At 56.4% G+C, this 18,253-nt stretch overlaps 1 protein-coding gene across 3 annotated transcripts in view; it reads left to right on the forward strand.

The window, feature by feature from the left end:
* The window catches only part of ATP2B2 (ATPase plasma membrane Ca2+ transporting 2), a 174,452-nt gene that overhangs the window by 114,249 nt on the left and 41,950 nt on the right, over window positions 1-18,253 (forward strand). For all 3 annotated transcript variants that reach the window (XM_058678903.1, XM_058678902.1, XM_004581302.3), the window contains 6 exons: window positions 3,406-3,603; window positions 6,160-6,417; window positions 6,972-7,097; window positions 15,654-15,779; window positions 17,091-17,123; window positions 18,146-18,205. In XM_058678903.1, coding sequence (XP_058534886.1) covers window positions 3,406-3,603; window positions 6,160-6,417; window positions 6,972-7,097; window positions 15,654-15,779; window positions 17,091-17,123; window positions 18,146-18,205 — 801 coding nt within the window. The remainder of the gene's footprint in view (window positions 1-3,405; window positions 3,604-6,159; window positions 6,418-6,971; window positions 7,098-15,653; window positions 15,780-17,090; window positions 17,124-18,145; window positions 18,206-18,253) is intronic.

Below are 18,253 nucleotides of genomic sequence, written 5' to 3' on the forward strand. Positions count from 1 at the left end.
TAGTGGCAGTGCTTGGTAGTAGCACTGTTTCACAACAGTGGCAGTAACAGTAGCAAGAGCCACGTTCGTCATTTCTGAGGGCTGCCATGTGCCAGGTGCTGCTGACACACATCACATTCCTGGTCTTCTGTAGATCCTGCCACATGCTGGTGCTGCTGTGCTCACCCTGTGGAGGAGGTGACTGGAGCCCCAAAGGGGAGAAGGATTTACCTGGGCACTCACTCGGGCCAGAGTGCAGCTGGGACCTGCTCTGAGGCCCCATCCCGGCAGCCTCAGCCTGCTGAGCAGCTCCTGCCCTGCAGACAGGGCCCTGGCTCTCACCCCATGACATGCCCTTGCCATAGCAACTGACCTCAGCCCTCTGGGGATGTTTCCCCATGAACCGGGCAGTGGAGCCAAGCCAGCGGGGCCGGGCCGGCGCTGGGCTCTTGAGTTGAAGTCGCTGTTGCAAGCATGGAGAGATCCATTCAGCTGGGCAGAGCTCAGCTCCCTCCGCAGGCGCCCCCCTGGAATTGGGGTCAGAAAGCAGCGGGACCCTCCCTGTTCCCCTCCCCAAGGCCGGGCACCCCAGGTCTCACTGGAACCCATGCTGTTGGCCTGGAGACGCCTGTGTGGGAGAAGGCCCTGCCTGGACCCATGCCCCTGTCCCCAGTCACCAGAGCAGAATGTCCTGTTTAAATGTCCCTGTCCCCCTCCTCATCCTCACCCCTACCTGCCCGGTTTCCATAGCGACCTCCATTGTGCATCCGCCTCCAAGGAGGTGTACAGACGACAGATGTTCTACCACAGGAACAGTTTAACAAGGGGAGAGGATCAGCAAGATGAAGGTTGCAGGCACAGCTCAGGCCGCTCGGCCCTCTGGGATGGACAGAGGTTTCAGCAGCGTCCCAGCACACAAGGGGAAGAAGCCAACAGAATGCAGTGTCCAGGGAAAACTTGCTCTCCCCAGGTTGTGTGATGCTGTGTAGGGAGGGTCGGGCTCTCCCAGCCTCGACCCAGCATCTGCTGCCACCCAGGTTGTCTGGTAATGGGAAACCACACAGAGCTGGGACTTCGAAACCAGCACTCCGTGAGATGGGAGGCAGGTGTCTTAATCGCCCAGCTCCTGCCCATTATTTTAGTATGGGGATCAGGGACAGTGGGGAGGGGTTGTTCTTTAAATTGAGTCTACAGTGCCTTTCCACACTTGTGCCTGCTCCCCAGAAGATGCAGGAAGATGGGGTGTCCACAAGAGCTGGCCCCTAGAAAGGAAAGGACAAGTGGGCTAGGGCAGGTAAGCAGTTGCACCTGTGGGTCTTCCAGACCACCATCTCTGGGTACAGGGTCCCAGAGCCACCAGCATACTTGCCACCCACATCCTCAAGTCCAATGTGGGAAGCTGAACCCCTGAGAGGCAGCCACCTGGGACAGGCACCAGGCCTCTCTCAGGTCAGAATCCTGGCTGTGTACCCCCAAGGCTCTGGACCAGGTGCCCACACAGCTCAAGATCAGACAGGAAGCCCACCACCTTTCCCTGTGCTTCCTCTATGAGCCAGCCATGGGCCTGCCATGCTCCCTAACCATGGAAAGCAGACCCCACCGTGGCTGTGGGATGGTAAAACCAAGGCATTGAATGCCTCCGAGCTGGGGCTGACCCCAGCCAGCTGAGTTCAAGCCCAATCTGTGCTCTGTGGACTTGGTTCCAAGCTTCAGGTTCTCCTATATAAGAGAGGGTGAGGATGACCCCATAACCCCTATCCACCATCCCAGCACCTGGCCTCCCACCCTGGTCTGTGTTCTGGGGTGCAGGAGCCTAGCATGGGACAGGGGCCTCAGCTTTGCCATGGTGCTGGGGTGGTATCAGATGTCAGGGACCAGCAGCTGCAGCTTGACCTCATGGAAGCCTTGCTCTGTCCATCTGTGAAACAGGCACAGCCCAGCCCTGGGCCCCTTGTTGCTCACTCACAGTGCAGGCAGGATGAGGGCACTGTGGGGCTTGCCAGGAAACAGACAAGGTCCAGACAGGCTTCCTAGGGAATGAGCTGGAACGCCCTGATTCAGTCCCAAAAGGACTGGGACCCTGGAGCCCCAGACCGGGGAGGACGCCTGGAACAAGGCTACTGACCCCCAGGGACACACAGCTCTGAGTCCACAGGCCGCTGAGCCCTCTGGCCCCCCAGAGATGAGATGAAATGAGTGGATGGATGAGCCAGCCAGCGACAGGTGTCAGGACACTGGGACCTTTGTTCCTTTGATAGTGAAAGGTTCCATTGTGCTCTGCTGGGGGTCCCACCAAATCCTCCTCCTAGGAGGGGCAGTCAGCCAGAGAACCAGGAGGGTGGGTGCCCCTCCCAAGGCACCCTCCTGGAGATGCAGGCAAGTTCGGTGGGCTGGCCTCAGTGGCAGGATCGGGGATGACCCCTGCATTCCTCCCCCTGCATTGACATCCCAGGCCAGTCACACAGTAGGGAGGGACAGTCCTTAGCTTCCAGGACCATATCCTACAAGGCAGGATTCAGACCAGGACTTGGCCACAAGGCCATAAGGACCAAGTAAGCTGTGCACCTGTGAGGGGCCAACTTAGCTATGAGTAAGGGTTGGAGCCACTGGGGGGGTCCCGTGGCTGACCTCACTGTGTGGACAGCAGCAAGGGCCATGGCTAGCTCAGCTGGAGCGTGGGCAGCGGTGGTGGGATGGTGATGGGGTGATATGGGTAGCGTCAAGCACAGGTGAGCTCCTTTCCTTAACAGACAAGGGCCATGAGGAGCTGTGTCCCTAAGAAGGACAGTCTATGGTGGGCAGAATTAGGTCAGTGCCAGCCGGGGACTCCTTAAGCTGGGCTGGTTTGTGACCAGATTGTGTAAGGTGGGGTTGCAGGTGTAGGCCTGAGACCAGCAGTGAGGGCTGCACAGGCCACACTGCCTGCCTGGTACATCAGAGGAGTGGCTGGGAGCCTGGGTGAGAGTTGGGCTACCAGGGTGGGAGCTGTGTTTTGTCTGTGCTGCTGGAGGCTATGGCTTGGAGTCTGCGCAGAGCCGGGTGCTCTGTGGGTGCTTGCAGGTTGAAACTTTGTCCCCTGGGAGCCCACCTGGCTTGTGGCAACCTCACTGCAGGCTCACATGTGGATGTTTATAACTAGGCTCCAGGCTGGCCAGGGCAATCTGAAAGAGTGCCACTTAGTTCCAGCAGCAGAGACTTTCCAGATGGGGACTGCAAGGCTCAGGACCCTAATGTGTTTTGGGGAGCCGCTGTTAGCCCCCTGCCTCGTGTCCTGGCACTTGACAGGAGGCTCCATTGGGGCCTGAAATGCGTGGAGGTGCTGGGTGCACCCAGCTCAGAGCCTGGAAGTCCCCTGCTATGTCTACTCCTGCCCCATGTCCATCCGCCAGGTCCCCCATCCAACTCGTGTGTGTGTCTTGTCCATAGGTTTGCCGGGCACTGCTCCAGACCTGGAGAAACGGAAGCAGATTTTTGGGCAAAACTTTATACCTCCAAAGAAGCCAAAAACCTTCCTGCAGCTCGTGTGGGAGGCGCTGCAGGATGTGACGCTCATCATCCTGGAGATTGCCGCCATCATCTCCCTGGGGCTGTCCTTCTACCACCCACCCGGCGAGAGCAATGAAGGTGAGATGCCAGTTAGCGCCAGCTGCAGCCCCAGAACCCACTGCAGCCCCAGAGCCCACTGCAGCCCCAGTCCTCCCTGCAGCCCCAGCACCCACTGCAGCCCCAGCGCCCACTGCAGCCCCAGTGCTCCCTGCAGCCCCAGCGCCCACTGCAGCCCCAGTTCCTGTTGCAGCCCCAGCGCCCATTGCAGCCCTAGCACCAGCTGCAGCCCCAGCTCCCACTGCAGACCCAGTGCCTACTGCGGACCCAGTTCCCACTGTAGACCCAGAGCCCACTGAAGACCAGCGCCCACTGCAGCCCCAGTTCCTGTTGCAGCCTCAGCTCCCACTGCAGCCCCAGCACCCACTGCAGACCCAGCACCCACTGCAGACCCAGTGCCTACTGCGGACCCAGTTCCCACTGTAGACCCAGAGCCCACTGAAGACCAGCGCCCACTGCAGACTCAGTGCCTACTGCGGACCCAGTTCCCACTGTAGACCCAGAGCCCACTGAAGACCAGCGCCCACTGCCGCCCCAGCTCCTGCGACACCAACACCTGCTGCAGACCCAGTGCCCACTACAGACTCAGTGCCCCAGCTCACTGTAGCACCCCAACCTGCATCCCAGGACCTGGCTTCTAACCCAGCTTTGGGTCCTGATTTGTTGTTGCTCCTACAGACCCTGGTGGCAGTGGATGGTGACTCTAGTAGTTAGGTCTCTGCCAGCTGTTTGAGAGACCTGAGTTGAGTTCCTGCCTTCCATCTTCACCTAGTCCTGGCTATTGTAGGCACTGGGGTGAAGAGGAGAGGAGGCACATGAACCAGTTGGTGGGAGCTCTCCTGATCACTTTCTCATTCTTGATCCTCTCTCTGCCTCTTGAATACATTTTTTTTTGAGTTTCCAACACATGAGCTTTAGGGGAGGTGTTCAGACTGCTGGCACAGAGTCCCCAGGTTTGCAGACCTGGACTCTGACTGGAGGAACTTTAGCCCTGCTCCCCAAGTCCCCTCACAAATGCCCACCCCTGGGCCTGCTGGCCTCTGAAGGACCCTCCAAAGTTGAACATCTCCCAGCAATCCCCAAGTCACCCATTCCCAACAGTAACAACTACGTAACATGCATCCCGACCCGAGTTGTCTGCATCCCACATCTAGGACAGACCTGCAGTGGCCAAGCCTAGCCACTGTGTGGGTGGTGCTGAGCAAAGACCCATTTCCTCACATTTACACAGCAGACAAGTTACTGAAGGACTATTCCATGGGGCCGGCGCTATAGTGTAGCCAGGAAAGCTGCTGCCTGTGACACCAATATGCCATGTGGGTGCTGGTCTGAGTCCTGGGTGCTTCACTGCCATCTACCTTCCTGTGATTGTTTTTGTGAAAACAGCAGAGGATGGCCCATGTCCTTGGGCCCCTGCTACGGATGTGGGAGACCCAGAAGAACCCTGTGGCTCCTGGCTTCAGCCTGGCCCAACCCTGATTGTTGCAGCCATTTGGAGGGGGAAAAAAACATAAATGAAAGACTTCTCTTTCTCTCAGAATGCAGTGGTTAACAGTGCAGGTCCCCTGTTGTGTGCCCTGCTTAGACTCCCTCTCCTTACGCGGGCCCCAGTTTTCTCAGTGATCCCCTCTCTGTGGGTCACCTCGTGAAGGCGGTGAGGGTCAGGTGGCCATGGCCGATGCAGTGCCTGTGTGATGGCTGCTGCAGGCCTGGGAGCCCCAGCTTCTTCTTCCGGCTGCGCTGGATCCACCTGCTATACCTCATAGGAGAGGCCATTGGGTGCTAGGTCTATTGTTCTAGTGACCTCTTTTCATGGAAGGCTCCCTCTCATAGGCTCTGAACTTTGACCTGAGGGAAAATTTCAGTCACTGACCAAGGCAGAGAAACAGGATTCCTTAAGGAATTCTGGGCTAAACCTCCACACAAGAGCTGCCTGGGGCGGTACTTGGTACAGAAGTTAGGAAGCAAATGGAGAAGAGGAGGAGCAGGTGCTGGACCTGGCAGTTAAGACCCCCAGTCCTTCTAACTGGGCTGGGCTCTGGCTCCTGCCCTCCCTGGGCCCCTGCTGGGACCTGGCCATCACAGGCACAGGCACATGCAGAGCCTGTGAAGCACACATGGCATCAACTCCCAGCTCCCAGTCTTCTCCTATGATTCCAGCCCCTATCCACACTCACTCTGTGCTGGGGACACCCCTGGGACCTCACCCTGCTAGGATCAGCACCCACAGCAGGTCCTTGATGTGAGAAATGACTGACTCATTCGACAGATAAAGCAATTGAGTCTTGGAGTGGGGAGGCCCTTTATCCTAGACCTCATACCTGGAGCAGTGACTGGAAACCGAGGAGCTCAACCAGGTGATCTAGGCTCCCAGCCCAGCTCCCTCCTTGCCCATCCTGTCTAGGGAGCAGGCTAACAGTGTGCTCTCTAGGGGACCTGTGGCTTGGCCCTAGGCACCCAGGTGAGTCAATCACCAGTGTTTGTCATTGGGCCAGCTGGACTGGAGATCCCAGTCTGTGAGGCCCCTTTTGCCCTCCCTCCCTCCCCCCCCCACCTGCTCCCTTCTGCTCCCTGCAGGATGCGCCACGGCCCAGGGAGGGGCAGAGGATGAGGGCGAGGCCGAGGCAGGCTGGATCGAGGGGGCTGCCATCCTGCTGTCAGTCATCTGCGTGGTGCTGGTCACGGCCTTCAATGATTGGAGCAAGGAGAAGCAATTCCGAGGCCTACAGAGCCGCATTGAGCAGGAGCAGAAATTCACAGTGGTCCGGGCTGGTCAGGTGGTCCAGATCCCAGTGGCCGAGATCGTGGTCGGGGACATCGCACAGATCAAGTATGGTGAGTGTCCCGTCTTGGGGTCTCCGTGGGGTGGAGTGGGTACTTCCCGGAGGAGACAGGATCCAGATTCCATCTCAATCAGATATGGCAACTGCCACCAGTCCCCAGATTGCTGCCCGAGCAGACATTACTAATCCACACTTCTCAAGGCTCCCTGGTGCCCTAATGAACTCTCATTCCCATCCCTGGTTTGGCTGCTGACAGAAGGCTATAGGAATAAAGGAGGTGCTAGAGCAAATGGAAGTGGAGAATCAGACAACACTGGGTCAGTGCTAAGCATGGCCATAGCCTGGCTCCTGAAATCCTGAACAAGACTACAGAAGGAGTTATTAGGGAAACTGAGCTCCGAGTGCAAGCCGTATGGAGCAGAACACCACCTGGGGCCCAGCCACAGCCCTGCCACATACATGCTCTTTCTAACCCCAGCCAGCTGTGAACATGCAGTGGGCATCATCTTGGGTCTGCCACCTTGGGTGTACCTAGCCTCAGATTCTCACCTGGAAGGGTCTCAGGCCCACTATGAGCCTGCTGACCACTGCCCTTCCTCCCGCCAGGCGACCTCCTTCCTGCTGATGGCCTCTTCATCCAGGGCAACGACCTCAAGATCGATGAAAGCTCGCTGACCGGGGAGTCCGACCAGGTGCGCAAGTCCGTGGACAAGGATCCCATGCTGCTGTCAGGTGAGCCGCGGCCAGCGGCGGGAGGGCGCCCCATGACGTTCAGCCGCTGTGGCCCTTTTTGCTGGCATCTCTGACCAGCTCAGCCCTGAGGGACAATGCTCTCTCTTGCCTCCAACTAGCAAGCACTAGGCCTGTGATGCCCACTCCCATGCCCAGGGTTCTGGGGTTGCAGAGCAAGTACACCTGACCCTGAAGTCCCGCCAAGTGGAATTTACCCACTAGGGACTGGGTTTGCTTAGAAGCCAGTGCTGGGGGCTGTCCAGTGACAAACATCTCAGCAGTCCATTGTATGCCAGATGCCAGGGCCAGGACCGCAGCCCTGAGGAACCTCAGCCAGGGAGAGGGGACAGGGATGACATGAAGGCTCCAGAGGTGAGAGAAATGGGGAGAAAACCACTGGGGAGAAGGGGGGAGAAGGACAGGCTTCCTGGGAGAGGTGATGGCGTGAGCCCACGTGTGCATACTGAGGAAGAGTGGAGCAGGGCCATGCTGGAGCAGAGGGGAGTGGTGAATGAGCCGGCCGAGAGGCTGCGAGGGCCACGGTCAGGAGCGTGTGGTTACCGTAGGTGATGGGGACTCTGCTGTGAGCTGGTCATGCGTTGGCTCTTGTAAAACTTCACACTGGGAACAGGGGGCAAGGGAAGCAGCAAGGAGACCCTGTGGGTGGGGGTGTGGAAGTGGCCAGGTGCAACACCTCCCCAGAGGGACACCTTGGCCACCCTCCTCCTGCCTGGGCACTGGCAGCCCTCTGCTCACATTCGGTTCAAACTCAGCTGGCTGCCCTTGGGAGCCCCTAGCCGGGATGGTGTTAGTCTGCAAACAGCTCACCACTACATGATCAGTCGGTCAGGTGGGAGGAAGAAGTTGTGAGAAAGGCTGACAGGGAGCAGGCACCCCCAGAAGAGATGGCTTTCGTGGGACACAGGAAAGAGCCAGGTGGAGGCTCCATGGACCTGGTGATCTAGACAGGTGGGGCATTCTGAGGGCAGGGGAGACATAAGGAGCAAGTCATGGCTGTATGCCCAGGGCAGACAGAAGTGTCCAGGCAGTTGGGAGGCAGCAGAACGCTGGGCAGATGTCTGGTTCAGAATCCCTGGGTAGCTGCAGGTGCAGAGAATGTCTAGAGAAGGTGGGTCAGGCAACTAGCTTGTGGCAGATCACAGGGTCCCTGAGCAGGGATGGGAGAGCTGGGCGCATGAAGATGGCATGGCAGAGTGGCCAGCCGGGGAGTGCAGAAGGCTGAGAAAAGTGTGGGCCAGGAACTGTCAGAGCCATTCGAGGCCTGCCAGGTGGTGAGCTCCTTGTCCCTGCCATGTGGCCCAGGGTCTGTGGAGACTCCTCCTTTCCCTTTCCCCCTCCCCAGTGGTCTTCCTCTGGCCTCTTTACTCACTACATGCCGGCCTGTGTGGTCAGGCCCCCTCCTCCAAAAAGGCCTCGCTGGCTGCTGGGTGGAGCCTGAGCTTCGGGTGCAGAAGGACTGGGTTCCCGTCCCGCCCCCTGCCCTGCACATCTTCCTTGGTGTGGGTCTCTGTTTCTCCCTGTCGATGGGGCAGCAACCCAGGCACATGAGCTGTGTGTGCGTTTATGCAGGAGCTCCAGGGAAGTGCGTTTCCCTTCTTGTTTCCTTACGAGCATCTCCACTCTCCACCTCCTTGAGCAGACCCGTCTTTCCCACACTCCAGTTCCTCCTCGGCTGCCCCTAGATGAGCTACCTCGTCCATGTGGCTCCCTGGACTGCAGTCCTTGTCATGCTCTGACCGACCCACATGTGTCACAGGCTTGCTGGGGCTCATGCTCACCGTGGGCCTTTGCTTGAGCTCCATGAAACCCAAAGGGGCTGGGGCCTCGTTGGGTCCCTGTGATGGATCATCTGTCATTGTCCTGGCTCAGCCCAGAGGTCAGCAAAGGACGCCCACACTGTGGCTGTCACCCTAGAGAGGCTGTCACCCTAGAGAGGCTGTCCCCTGGGCCAAAGCCTCACATCCTTGTTGGAACTGTCATCCAGATGCCTTGGGGACCCATGGGACACTGGCTCAGCCACCATCCCCACTGTGCACTTGGGATTGGCATCACCACAATGCAATCCCCTGACAGACTGAACACTGTCCCCTTGCTCAGGGTTCCCACCCTCCCAGAGCCAGCATAGCCCAAGCTCCTCCTCCTTCTAACCCATGGCCCCTCCTCAAGAAATGGGAATGAGGAGAGCCCAAAGCAGGATTCTGATCCCCTAAGAATGCTTGTCTTGTTTCAGAGCAGGCATGTGGGAGCCCCAGGAACTAGGGGAGGGGAAAGAGCCATTCATGGAACTGTGATCTGGCAGCCTAGAGTATAAACAATGCACACCTGACCGTTTGCAACATCACCCTCTCAGGACCACTTGTAGCCCAGAGCCAGTGACCCAGCTCCTGCAAAGGAAGGGCTGTCCACGGGGAGGAGCTGGGCCTGCCACCTCTGCCGCCGCCGCCGCCACAAAGGGAGCCTAGAATGACTCCGTGACTGCCGCTCGGCCCGCACTCTCTCCATTACACTACCCTGCCTCTTGTCCACGAGAGGCAGCGGGGTGTAGTGGATAGAGCACGGGTCCAAGTCCCGGCTCCAGCACTCCCGACCATTTAACCCTGGGCTCCACTGCACCTCTCTGAGCTGGAGAGGCTGCAGCCGGGCACTGGGGAGGCCCCTGCCCTGCATCGTCATTGCCGTCCACCGCCGTGGTACTCCAGCCTCCAGCACAGCCCTCCTCCACCCAAGAACACTGAGCAGGCTCTACCTCTTCGGTCCTATGAAGTCGGAACCAGCACAAGAAGGGCCTGGGACCCCTGCCATGCAGCCCCTGCAACCTCAACAACCCAGGGCGCTCTCTGGGCTCAGGAGACCCAGCTGAGCCAAGGGGTGGGCCCGCATCTCTGCTGCCTGGTCCAACACAGGGGTGGGGACAAAGGGATAGGATGGTCCCACTGTCCCCTTCTCTCTCTCAGGACTCTCCCTCCTCCGCCCTGGCAAGGGTCACAGCTTGCACCCTGTAGCACTGCTCACAGGCTACCATGAATCTGGGTGCTCTGCACACTGCCCCAGCCCCAGCCCCAGATGAAGATCCAGCTCAACCACAGCTCCTCGGGAGCCCGAGCTTTGGCCATGCTTCCTGGCTCTGTCCACCTGCCCTTTGCCTGGGCCCTGCCTCCCAGCCTGGGTGTCTGCACACTGCTGCTGAGAGGAGGCCTCAGTCAGCTCCCACCCCATTTTACAGAGAGCAAAACAGAGGTCCAGAGAGGATGGCATGTGACCTCAGCACACTGAGGTCAGAACCCAGCCTGGCTCTTCTTTCCAAGCCCAGCCCCAACTCCTGCCAGGTTTTTATCTGAGGGCCTTAGCAGGCAGCTGGAGGAGAGTCCACCCAGAGGGCTTTCACTCTGCCCTACCCAAAACCTGGGGTCTTCCTCTGAACACTGGAATGCAGTCATCTCCCATGGTGGACACCTTGGGGGCCAGCCCACTCCACACTATGCTTTCTCTGATGGGAAAGCAGCTGTGCCCCATACAGCCGGAGAACATGAAGTGGGGGCCTGGTGTCGTCATGGGACGCAACACACACATGGCCTAGGATATGGTGCAGGGTTGCGGCAATCGCAGCAGGTGTTGGACAGGAAGTTGGCCCACAAGGGGCTCACAGTCTTGTGTGGAAACCCCCAAGGGGACCAAGAGTTTTCAGAGGAGGATGGGAATGGATGCTTGCTTTGAGCCCAGAGGAGGAGGTTTGGGACAAGAGGTCAGATGCCAAAGGTTCAGGGAAGGCCAGGGTGTCCTCCAGGGGTGCCGATGGCATCACCTGAACCCCAGACCCCACAGAGGGCAGCTTCCCTGTGGTGCAGGAGAGGGAAGCTGTGGTGCCAGGACCTGGGACCAGCACAGACCTTCTCCAAGGTAGACAATGGGTATGCCATGCTCCCACCCAGCTGCAGGCCACTGCCCTCTGCCCCAGCCATAGCACAGCTGCCAGCTCCCAGCTGTAATGACAGGAATGACTTGACACAGAGTGATTGGGGTCTGATGATCTGGGGCAGAAATTTGCTCCCTGTGGCTTTTTCCATCTGTTCCCTGCCGAGGTGGAAAGCCACTTCTCCGTTGCGACCCTGGCTGGGGAACCGGCACCAAGTTGGGTGTGCAGAGACACATGTGGCCAGGACCAGAAGCCAAAGGGGCAGCAGGGAGTTCAAATCCCACCCCTGCCACACACCACCTCCCACCTGCCCAAGCCTCAGTTCCTTCCTGAGCAACTTGTAGGCCGGTGTGAGTATTGAGACACATTGGTGGGGAAGGGAGCCTGGCTCATTGTTGGGGTGCCTGGCTAATTGTCAGGGTGACTCAGCACTCAGCATCTCCTGCTACTCCTGCTATCTATGCCCTCTGACCTCAGGCAAGCATGTCCCTTTCTGTCCTCTGTGATCAGCAGGTCCTCTTCCCCGTCTGCTGAGCTCTGATGTTTGTGCCTCTTCTGCCCAACCTCACAGGCATTGGCCAGGGTGCCCCTGTCAGGCCTCTGGAGGGGTGGTGAGAGCTGGTCAGCCCAGGGCTGCTCATCCAAGAGTGTGTGGCTCAGCCTCTCAATGTGCCTGCCTGGGGATGGAGGCGCACCATCCCCCTGCCCTGGGAGTAGCCAGGGAGCTCACTCGGTACTGGGAAACTGTGCATCTTTGAGGTGTGGTCTCTGAATTTGGCCATCTCAGAGGCACTCCCTGTAGGCATATGTGCATCGCACATACAGATTGCAGCCCCAAAGACCATACTGCTGGAGCAGCATGCCCATGTCCCTGTGCCCCTGGCATGCATAGCCCTCACGGGGGTGCAGAGCCTTAGTCAGACCAGAGGCCTCGGGTGTCTTTCTTACAAAACCACAAGCCAGAGAGCCCCAAAGGTGCTGGCAAGAGTCACACAGAGCCTGGGGGTGGGGAGTACAGCAGAAACAGGAAAACTGAGTTCAAGAAGCAACCATGGGGCATCAGGCATGGCTCCTGTGGCTGCCAATGGGAGGCCCCCAGACACTGCCCAACAAAACTGGCACAGGACCTGCTTGGCACACAGTAGGAAGTGGCCAGAGACCTTGTGCAGGGTCCAACGAGAATTTTCTGCCTGCTGATGGAGCAGGTTCTAGCTGGCCTGGGGGCTCCCAGGGTGGGTCCTGAGCCTTGGCAGGTGGCTCCACCTGGGCTAAAAGGGCTGTGTTTGTGGTAATCTGTGTGTGTACTTGTGTGTATGTGTGTGTGGTAGGGGGCTATGGAAAGACATTCCCCTACACACAGCCCTGAGACATGGCAGTGGGGGCAGGGCTGTGTCTGCTTCAGGCAGGGAGGGTGGATGGAGGTGCTGGCCATGTCCTGGGCTGGGCCCCTGCTGCCCATCCTACCTTTCTCTGCCCAGTGAGGCCAAAGCTTCAGCAACTTTACATTTTTCTCATTCTTTTCTCAAATCATGATCAAATGCACAGAAAATTTTCTGTTCTGTCCACAGGGTGCATGTTGACCTTCACTTTGTTGTCTAATGACTTCCATCCATCTCCAGAGCTTCCCCATCCTCCCCAGAGGGCCCCCAGGGCCTGTTAAACCATGGCCCCTGTCCTCATCCCCAGCCCCTATCACAGGGATGTCACATGAGCAGAACTTGTGTATTTATTTGCCTTTTGCCAGAGGCTCATTTCATAGATGCTCATGTCCTCAGGACTCCTTTATGGTGGAGCATGGACAGGACAACACTCTACAGGTGCACATATACCTAAGTAACATCCCACCATGTTTATAGAACTGAGCAGCATGGACAATGGCAGCTGTGGATGGCTGTTATATTCTGTGGGGCATGTAGATGCCTAAGTAGCATCCCATGGTGTACATGAATGGCTGAATGACACCCCACAGTGTACATGAATGACTGAAGACACCTCACAGTGCACATAGATGACTGAGTGACACTCCACAGTGTACATGAATGACTAAATCATACTCCACAGTGTACATGGAGGCTGAGTGACACTCCACAGTGTACATGGATGGCTGAGTGACACTCCACAGTGTACATGGTTAACTAAATGACAGTTCACATTGTACATGGATGACTGACACTCCACAGTGTACATGGATGGCTGAGTGACACTCCACAGTGTACATGGATGGCTGAGTGACACTCCACAGTGTACATGGTTAACTAAATGACAGTTCACATTGTACATGGATGACTGACACTCCACAGTGTACATGGATGGCTGAGTGACACTCCACAGTGTACATGGATGGCTGAGTGACACTCTACGGTGTACATGGTTGACTGAATGACAGTTCACATTGTACATGGATGACTGACACTCCACAGTGTACATGGATGGCTGAGTGACACTCCACAGTGTACATGGATGGCTGAGTGACACTCCACAGTGTACATGGTTGACTGAATGACAGTTCACATTGTACATGGATGACTGACACTCCACAGTGTACATGGATGGCTGAGTGACACTCCACAGTGTACATGGATGGCTGAGTGACACTCCACGGTGTACATAGTTAACTAAATGACAGTTCACATTATACATGGATGACTGACACTCCACAGTGTACAGGGATGGCTGAGTGACACTCCACAGTGTACATGGATGGCTGAGTGACACTCCACGGTGTACATGTATGGCTGAGTGACACTCCACGGTGTACATGGTTGACTGAATGACAGTTCACAGTGTACATGGATGGCTGAGTGACACTCCACAGTGTACATGGATGGCTGAGTGACACTCCACGGTGTACATGGTTGACTGAATGACAGTTCACATTGTACATGGATGACTGACACTCCACAGTGTACAGGGATGGCTGAGTGACACTCCACAGTGTACATGGATGGCTGAGTGACACTCCACAGTGTACATGGTTAACTAAATGACAGTTCACATTGTACATGGATGACTGACACTCCACAGTGTACATGGATGGCTGAGTGACACTCCACAGTGTACATGGATGGCTGAGTGACACTCCACGGTGTACATGTATGGCTGAGTGACACTCCACGGTGTACATGGTTGACTGAATGACAGTTCACAGTGTACATGGATGGCTGAGTGACACTCCACGGTGTACATGGATGGCTGAGTGACACTCCACAGTGTACATGGATGGCTGAGTGATACTCCACGGTGTACATGGTTGACTAAATCACACTCCACAGGTGTACATGGTTGGCTGACAGCCTGTGATGTTCTCATATCTCCTTTTTACATCTTTTCATATTGTCCTCTCCCTGCTTCAAGCTTCCAGGTTGTCTTGAACAATTCACTTCCTAAGCCTGCACAGGGGAGGACCTGTTCTCAAGCTGCATCGAGAGCATAAAGAGAAATCAGAGACAACACAGAAGCTGTGTTGAACTTCTCTGGCTGAGGGCTCCTGCAGTTGTCCCACAGTCTGCCAGAAGAACCCAGTACTCCCAGTGTAGGAATCCCAAAGCCCTAAGTTTTCCTGCAGTGTCCCTGGGGAAGTCTACTGTGGCCATATACAGAACCCAGCTTTGAAACACATTAGGTAAAGTAGTCAGAAATGGGCACTTGTGCAGCAGTAAGGACACTGCTGCCTTCATCTCACGTTGGCGTGTCTGGGTTTGTATTCCAGCTCTTGCTAATATAGCAGTGGATGCCACAAGGGCCTGGGTTCCTGCATTGCTAATAAGAGATCCAGATGCAGTTCCCAGCTCTTGGCTTTGGCTTGGCACTGCCTTGGCTTTTGTGAGGTGGGAGGTACTGGGAGGAAAACCAGAAATGAGCTCTCTCTCACTCTCTATCTCTTTGTCTCTCTGATTCTGTCTGTTCCTGCCTTTCATGTGAATAAATGTATTTTAAATAGTAGAAAACATTATTTAAAAGTTGGGGTGTCATCACATGTGTGACCCTTTATTTACATACTGAACACAGCCTCAGTAGCTGCTTCTGTTGTAAATCAGCAGAGTCCTAACAATATCAGCAGTGACCACACGTTGATTTAAAAAGTGCCTGTAACATGGATGCCATGTGGGGTCAGCTCTGTCATGCTCCTGGGTCCCTTGCCAGTGTGCTTAGCGGGGCTGGGGGTGTAAATTACAATGAGAGGTTTGTGAAAATAAGCCTGCAGTGATGGGTTTTACTTGTTCTCACTCAGGCCCACAGATCCCCCTGAGGATCCTTCCACTGATGTTTAAGGGTAGAAAGGGATAGACTGAGCATTAAGCTTGGTTGGTATTGCTCTACTGGCTGCAGAAGAAGCATGGAGACATCTTATTCTCAAAACCATCAGTAAAGAATATGGGGAATGAGCTCCCTGCTTGGCTTGTGAAGGTGGAAGAGGAGCCTCCAGGGCAGGGTAGTAGGTGGCATATTTCCCTGCCTGACCAGCAGCACTGTCCTGAGGTGAAACCAGCTCAAACAACCCCACCCCATCCTCAGTGTGACCTTGAACCAGAAGCAGGCAGAGGACTTGTTTCTTCGACCACTCCTTTGGGAAGGGGGCTTTGGCTGTGTAATAGTAACTTGGCCTTCATTTCCTCCCCCAGGGACCCATGTGATGGAGGGCTCAGGACGGATGGTAGTGACCGCTGTTGGGGTGAACTCTCAGACCGGCATCATCTTTACACTCCTGGGGGCTGGCGGTGAGGAAGAAGAGAAGAAAGACAAGAAAGGTAAGCCCAGTCCCTCCCTCTGTGACTTGGAGATGAGCTTTTAAGGCCATATTTTTCCTCTTTGTTCACTCAACCAGAGAGTTACTGAGTGCCTGTTATGTCCATGCCCTGTTCCAGGAGCCACCTCCTGTCTGCCTGAGGCCGTGCTTGGGCCAGTGGGCTTCATCTGTTTCATTCCAGGTTCTTGTCCCAGTCTCTGTCTTGTCTAGTCATGTCATAGAGAACCGCTCCCTCCCCACTTCCCTTGTAGACAAAGCCAGAGGAAGCCGAGCACCTTGTTGCATCTCCAGTCTTAAGCAGTAGGAACAATTCCCATCCTCACCCAGATTATTCTTCCTCTTGAAGATAACTTCCTTGTTCTGTGGGCTCCAATCAGCACAAAGGCAGGGGTGCATACTCCAGAAAACCCTGATCCTGTCAGCCCAAGGACCCTGCTGTGAGCTCCTGACCCCCATACTCTATCTTGGAAATAGCACCTGCTTGATCCAGGAAAGGAAACACAATACTCCAAATCAAAAAAGGAAGTCAGAGAGCAAAGGAGGTAGCCGTTCCCTGAATTTTCAGGGCAGCCCTCATGCTTGCAGCTCTCAGAGAACACTGAGACACAGAGTCCAGTCAGAACTGGAGGTTTCTTGTATTCTGAAGGCAAACCCTATTTCTTGGTTCAGTTCCTACTGACAGGAGCAGTGGAGCTGAGCTGTGATCTTAGGAGTCCAGAAGCTAGGTTGAAATGAAAGAGAGGGATTCCAGGCCAGAAGTCCTAGAAGGTGTCAGGACAGTGTCTATGCACTCAGAGAAGCTGTGGCTGGGATGGCCAGTTCTGCCCTGGGGTTCATGCTGTTGGGCAGGTTTGAGCAACCAGAGGGGTACAGCACCTGTACCCTTTTGCTCAGCCTCACTGAGCTCCAGGGGGAATGTCAGGGGACTCAGAAGCTCTCCCAGGCCAGACGTGGGCTGTGAAAATGCTTGTTGGGGCACAGGACCTCTGTGATCCCAGAAGTGTGGTTCTGGCTCCCTCACTGAGTGGGTACCAGCACACTGAGGGCCAAGGAAGACTCAGCCTTGTGTGGAATGGAGGTGGGTCGTGGAGGGGCTTGCAGAGAAAGTGGGGGTAGGGACCAGGGCTTGGGCTGCACGACCAGAGCCGGGTGCCTCCTCTGGTTTTCATCACATGGCTCCAGCAACATTGCTCAGCCCAGCTGCGTGCTCAGGTGTGTAGCTGTGTGTGTGTGTGTGTGTGCATGCACACGTGTGCTAATGAGGCTGCTTGTGCTCCTCCTTCATTAACGTGTCTCAAACATCATCACACAGGTGTGAAGAAGGCGGATGGCCTTCAGCTTCCAGGTACAGTAAGACACCCTTCACTCAGGGTAGGCGGGGGCGTTAGGATAAGCGGCAGCCCCTGGCCACCAGCACACCTTAGAGAAAGGTCCACACCTGCTGGAGGCTGTACACCCAAACTCCCTTTAGTGTCCACATGCAAGGCTGGCCCTGCAGGGCAAGCCAGCTCTCCCCACCTGCCAGCCCTCAAAGCACTCACCATACCCAGCTGCACCACCATCCCCATGCCACCCTGAGCCCCACCTGGGGGCATGCATGGCTTCGCTTGCCACCCCAGAATCCCTGTGCCATAGCAGCACCAACAGAGCCTGTCCCAGCTTCCCCTCGCCACACAGGAAGAACCCTCTCACCCACCATGTTTGTTACCCAACCAGACCCAAGTCTCCTTTCCCCTCCATCCCCCACCAAGGAAGAGCTGCAGGAGGTTTTGGTCATCACATGCGATTTTACATTTCACAATTAAAAACCAACTCCCCAGTATCTGTACTGCGTCATGTGCAAAACATGCCCTACTTGATATCACCTTGCCGTGGTGGCGTATTCTATGTGGTCACCAAGGCAGTCTGTGGTTTGCTAGGTAGGGAAACAGGAAGCAGCCATCGGTGGTGGCCCCAGGCTATGGGTAGCTGGATCCCCAAGCATATAGTTAACAGTGACAATGGCCTCAGCACATGCCACTCTGCATGGCCCCTGAGGGCTCTGCTGGACTGGTTCTGATGAGCAGCAAGACCCCCACTCCCTCCACAGCCCCCTTCTGCAATGGGGAGCCCTGCTACTTGGCTGGAGCCCCCCCAAGATCCAGACTTCACCCCTCACCCATGCAGCCTCCCTGGGTGTCTTCAGTGCTTTGGGGCCACTCCCCAGTGGCATCTGTGGGAGCACTGACCAACACCCTGCAGCCCATCTCTTAGCTTCTCACTCTCCCAGGCGGAGCCGTGGGGTGGCACTGCCCGTGGGATTGCGTCTCTGTTGTAGTCGTTGGTCTCCATTGTGACGCCCTGCATTTCCATCCCTCCCACCCACAGCGGCCGACGGTGGGGCAGCAGCCAATACTGCCGGTAGCGCAGATGCCGGCCTGGTCAATGGTACGTCTCCAAAGGGGTGTACCCAGCCTTGGGTAATGGGCATTTGGG

The sequence above is a fragment of the Ochotona princeps genome, chromosome 21 (assembly GCF_030435755.1).
Source record: "Ochotona princeps isolate mOchPri1 chromosome 21, mOchPri1.hap1, whole genome shotgun sequence".
Taxonomy (NCBI): Eukaryota; Metazoa; Chordata; class Mammalia; order Lagomorpha; family Ochotonidae; genus Ochotona; species Ochotona princeps.